The following is a 6,000-nucleotide window of genomic DNA, read 5'->3' on the forward strand; positions in this document are numbered from 1 at the left end:
TTAAATAGTGTTCTTGACCATGGCTCAAAGTCATTCAGCCAGCTGGCTTGCTTGCGACCGCTAGTTGTTTTTGCTGGAGCCCTGCGTTTGTGCGTTGTGAGCCAACTGCACACTTGCATTTTCCTGCAAACTAATGGTACATTCCAGAGTTATCCCTCAAGCCCTGAAGCCCTCAAGCCCTCAGCGCGTAGCAGTGGTGGACAAAGAACTACAAATAGTAGAATCAGAACAGTTACCTTAAAACAGATGACGGTTCTTGAATGCTTCACATGACCGTACAACATTTGCGGGCTCAGCCATTTGTAGATGATTTTTTTGTACTTAATTGCAGCATATCGGGTAGTTCTGCCTTTGCATTAAACGGGAACCTACTTTAGCTGTAACAAATTGAAATGAATGGGTTTTAAGTTGAAAAAAGATCAGTGACCTCTTTCTTGCGATTGAAGTTTTTCCTCTGAATCAAATCTCTTTTGAACGAAGCCGTTTTGCATGAATGCACAAAGTTGACGGAGATGAGATCTGTACTAAAGCGGATATGTTTTCTAAGCACAAAGCGCTAGCTGAAGACCGTTAACAGTGCAGAGTTCTCTGTATCCCATAGCTGTAGCGTATTAGCCACCATCGGAGATTAATGACTGCATGATATGGTGCAATGTCACCAAGTAATGATTCCAGGGCCTCTGGGAGCAGGTCGCTAATGAGCTTTTCAGGGGATTGTGATCAGGCAGTTACTTCCTCATTTATTTCCTTTCAACGTATGTCATCAACACTGGCACAAACTGCTGGCCTTATACATGCGCATTAAATGTCCAGACAAGAATTTACGTCTTTTTCTTGTAAACATATTTGCATTAGTTAACATTGAGTGATCTGGTCAGTTTCATGTATTATTCTAAATCATATTGGTTATTATAAATTCAACCTACAGTTAGCTGATAATATACACATTGCCTTTCCACTTAAGAGACTGTAGTCTGTAGTCACAGTTCACAGTTTTTACCATAATAGCTTGCAAGTTGATTTTAAGTTAAATGAACATGCTTATTTTCTCCCTTGTTTTTGTCCCTTGAAATAACTGTTATATTTTGTTGTGAGATGTACAAGGCTCCATAGCTTTACATTTGTGCCTACATTTTACAAAAGGAAATTTTATAAGTGGCTAACTGATATATCAGCCACATAAGCTTGCATTTTGTTATCTTTTGGAGGTTGCTGATGAAATCATTGTTAATACTGTATTCCACCAACATAACTAATTTGTACCACGCTTAGATACAGTATATGCAACCTACTTACATTTTCACATTTGTCACTTAATTTTTTTCATAATCATTATCTGATTATTATTTTCACTATCATAATCTACTTACTTTTTTCCCGTTGACTCATGTAGTAGATCAGTGGTTTGCAAACCTGTTCTGGAGATCTAGCATCCTGTAGGTTTTCTCTCCAACCCTAACAAAGCACACCTCATTCAGCAGATAGAGGTCTGGTTCAGCTGCTAATTGGTAGAGTCAGATGTGTCAAATTAGGGTTGAAATGAAAACCTACAGGAGGGAAGATCTCCAGGAACACAGCTGGGAAACACTGTAGTAGCTAGAGAGAGCAGGTAGACCTGTGGTTTTTACCTGACCTGGGTCAAATACGTATTTGTTTTGGATTCAAATACTTTTCTGTGCTCTGTTGATCTTGCCTGGTGCAACTGAGCCTGCCAATAGGACCAAAAGGTGGGGTTTGCACTTTTTGAGAGTATCTCATAGGTTCCAATACGCCAGGCAAGCTCAGTAAAGTGTAGAAAAGTATTTGAAACAAAAATAATGTGTTTGACCCAGGTCTGGTTTCTACCTCCTGTGTAAGGAAGCAATAGATTATCTAGAAAACCTACATTGGTTTGTGGCTAATTGTTTCAGTGTTTCCTTCCTCAAAGTCATCATCACTAATGCTTTCCCTTTCATCAAAGGCAGGATCTGAGCCACCTCATTTCTTAAGCTATCATTTGAAACATCTAACATCTAATAATACTAGGTACAAGGCAATTCCAACTTCCAAAATGAGGGTTCAAGGCCTGACTATGAAACATGGCCTATCAATTAGGAAATGCTGATTCGAACTGTGAGTTCACACAGATTGAGTAAGCAAAAGGATCTGTAAGTGGTTTGGGACACAGCCTTGCTCTCTGTCTCTGGTCTCCCTGAAACACGCAACAAGAGGAATATGTCATCATGTAGCAGATGCACTTCTGTGTTGTGAAGCCCACATCACACTTTGCCTTCAGGTTTCCCATTCATTCTCCCTCAGATCTACAGACAGGTCCTCCAAGGGAGCAGGGGGCGCCAGAGCACACTGGAATCATTGCAGGCGTGGTGACAGCTGTGGTTCTGCTCGTTATCCTGACGCTGCTGGCTCTCTACTACATCAACACGCATCCCACTGTCGCCCCGCCGTTCTACCTCATGCAGGTCAGTGGAAGCGGCACTGAGGCAGCTCTTTCACCTTCTTAGCTTTGCCCTCCTACCAGGAGCAGGAAACTGGAGTCACAGAAGGAGAGAATTCTAGAACTACATCTCTCATTATGAACAACTATGAACCCCAGAAGTATTTAAACCTCTATGTGTACTGGGATTTTAAGCCTATTCCCCCATTATTGTCTGTTTGAGAATTTAACATATTTCTAATTTCCTGCTCCAGTCAACTCCAATACTAAACACACGTGTACACACATTCATGCACACACATACATGTGCACACACACACACACACACACACTCTCTTGCACAAATGCCGAGGTTGGCAGGGAGATAATCACGCATTGCAGTATGGTCTCTTCTCTAAGGCTTTGTAATTCCTCTTCATGCTCTGAGTCATCATTTATGCCAGTACTGTAATTGAGAAAAACAAGAAGAGGGAAAGTCACAGTAGTTCTCACAGTAGCTCCACATAACACTGTTCCCAGTCACTGTGGAGCTACACACACATCCCCATGTAAATGCACATATGGATCCATCCAACACACACTCACACACTTCACTGCCATTTAGCAGACTTTACTGATATTTAGCAGACACCGTAACTCCGAGAACCTTGGCAAGTTCCCTCTACGCTGAAAAACGGAAATATAAATTGTTCCTGGTAGCAGGGATTTGATAAATACAAACTGGCTAATTAAGAATTATTGATACACACATAAAGTCCTAAGTAGCTCAGGGTGTTAATAAAGATTTCCTCTCTGCCCAACATCAGGTTTCCAGAGTTACTGACACACTTAACAATATTGCAAGCATTTCAGTTAGATAGCTTACTTTGCTACTGAGTCTAATTAACTAGATCCTGACATTGACAAGACAGAGAGGCATCACTGTTGTGCAGTCTTATACGATCACAACCCAAACGTGTTTGTCATAACAATCCTCAAAATGGGTTTTTGCATGCATGTTGTAACTGCAACATAATATTGCGGTCGTGATTAATTGCTATTGATTGCACTTCTGTTCTATTGTTTGTTTGTTGTTGATATTTTTGCATTGAAATGTTCTTATTTTGCAAAATGATACTTATTGGGTTTTGTTAATGTGTAATCCGAATCCTCATGTATGCTCCCTAACAAATGGTTTCTGAGTATTTGCTTCACACATTTACGGTTGCTGTTGCTTTTAACCCCGATTTACGCACTTGTCTTCTCGTTGTAGCTTTGGATAAGAGCATCTTCAAAATACCAGTGATGTAATGTAACTCAGCGCTTTTAATATTTCTGGTCTTAGGAACCTGTAACCTGGATGACTGATAAAATATTCATACAAACAACTTCAGACAAATTTACTGTGCAGGAAGGAAAACTCAGCTAATGATTGTGACACAGTACCTGCACTGTGCTGGTGTCACTTCATTTGCACACACTTTATGTTTATCTCCCAGTAATCACTAATAGATGCAATCTTCTGTACTGTTCATACTTCATACTCTGTAAATTCCCCTTTAATGCGCTTGTAAATCATTGTCTTAGCGGTGTTTTTTTCATTTTCTAAAATTCAAGCGTGAAGAGAGCACAGCACACAGTTATTACGCTATTATTATGATTTATTCAAATTGACGTGTAGGAAGTGACAGGGTTCCGACCACGCAGCCTTCGCCGTGTTCCTTTTTACGGTCACGTTCCCCCGTAAACGCACACGCGCGCACGCACGCACGCGCACACACGCGCACGCCCTCTTTCCCGCGTTCCCTTTCCCTAACCACCCTTTCTCTCGATGTGCGACCCGCTTCCACAGCAACGTACAAACAACTACTGGCCGTCCATGAAGTTCCGGAACCAAGGCTGCCACTCCAGCTACGCGGAGGTGGAGGTCGGGGGTCAAGAGAAGGAGGGATTCATCGAGGCTGAGCAGTGCTAAGGAGACTGGACACGCTGCTTTCAGGACTGGGGCCGGAAAGGGTGCCACTGGCGGGTCTTTTTTTTGTGGGGGGGGGGGGGGCATTAAGAAATGGACTTGTCTCGGTGGTAAAAATGCAATGAGATTTTAGCCGTCATTACTGCAATTAATGTACAGTTAATCTTTATACCGCTTTCTGTTTTTTGTTTGTTTTCACAAGGAGAATGGAAATCCGTTTTACAAAGCGTCTTGTTGATCAATGACTGATGTTTCATATGATACTCCTATTTTAGCCGTGTGGATTCGACTAGCTCTGTGGGTAATGTGCATCTCTACAGTGATGACAGAGGTGATAAGAGCGACAGACATCCAGTAAACCTCTGATGAGACTTTTGCCAAAGTTGCTCGTGCGTCAAGCTGTAAATGTTGCAATAAGAGAAAACTTTGCTTATTAGGCATTGGGCCTTCTTGCCAAATCCGGGCAGGATGCTTTTTTATAGTGAATTATGTTGAATCGTAATTTTTGGCTCTCTCCAGTGCGACCTGGGGACCAGGTTCCATGAGTTCCTGGAGAAACTCATAAACTTAAAACATGGAACTGGTTGCAGGATCCCTGGGGACCAAGAACAACCTGCAAACATTACATTCTGCAATCACATTGTGGTGTTAGCAGATGAGTAATAGCAGCTTCGAATCAAAGCTTTGACACTCTGACTGATTTCAAAAGTAGCTTGTACTTTTGCTTTGGTCCACTACTAAGTCCCACAGTAGCGGTAAAGTTTTGGTCTAAAACTTAGCAGATCAGCATTGCAGAGATACAGAGTATTTTAAATGCTCTTTTACTTTTGTCATGTAAACATACACAGTTGTAGCTCATACATAAATAGGCACCTTGTCAAACGAAAATAGCAAAATCCCCTTTAACTCCAATGCGGAATCAAAATCACATGACAGTGCCCTTCATGGAACAGGCTTCACCAATCCCTGCCGCGGTGTGTTTCTAATGGGAGACCGGAGTAGTGTGTGGGTTCGATCGAAAGTGTTTGGAAAGTGTTTGGGCTCTCTCAGTCACCTCAAGGAAAGCAGTCCCACCCTGCATCCCCAAGAGACTGTATGCTTGCACACTCTCGATCGCAGGAATCTCGACCAGGTCTGACATGGAGTCCTGAAGACCACGCATAAAAGCACGGGAAGGTCGATGGCCCCCGGTGACAACGCCCCTGACCAAGCCGTTGTCACCAGGGACTCCAGAATGGACTTCCGGATTTTGGGATTTCTGTTCTGTAGTGCAGCTACATGAATACACTATATCAACATTGTATAAAAGAGTAAATACACCATGACAACAAATCAATAAATGATTTTCTGATTGTAAACGTGTGGACAATGCTCTTGACATAAGTTCTGATATCAGTATTACTGCATATTTTCTTGGGTGTGAAGAGCTTACCCTGCTTGAGAGCTGTGAAGGAAAGAGGTACTGGCACAATATAAAAACTGATTTTTGTATATATAATCATGAGTAAACGCTATAGAATTAACCTGTTCCTATGCACAGCCACTGGAAACATAACATCACCATACAAGCTGCTTTGGAGATACCTGACGTGTATGGCACACTAACAGCTGTCGA

At 42.0% G+C, this 6,000-nt stretch overlaps 1 protein-coding gene across 2 annotated transcripts in view; it reads left to right on the top strand.

Moving 5' to 3' along the window:
- Nucleotides 1-5,743, top strand: part of plxdc1 (plexin domain containing 1) — a 44,672-nt gene extending 38,929 nt beyond the window's left edge. For both annotated transcript variants that reach the window (XM_035406468.1, XM_035406469.1), the window contains 2 exons: nucleotides 2,299-2,459; nucleotides 4,266-5,743. In XM_035406468.1, coding sequence (XP_035262359.1) covers nucleotides 2,299-2,459; nucleotides 4,266-4,388 — 284 coding nt within the window. In that variant the 3' untranslated portion in view covers nucleotides 4,389-5,743. The remainder of the gene's footprint in view (nucleotides 1-2,298; nucleotides 2,460-4,265) is intronic.
- The last annotated feature ends 257 nt before the right edge of the window (nucleotides 5,744-6,000 follow it).

Source organism: Anguilla anguilla, chromosome 2 (assembly GCF_013347855.1).
Source record: "Anguilla anguilla isolate fAngAng1 chromosome 2, fAngAng1.pri, whole genome shotgun sequence".
Lineage (NCBI taxonomy): Eukaryota > Metazoa > Chordata > Actinopteri > Anguilliformes > Anguillidae > Anguilla > Anguilla anguilla.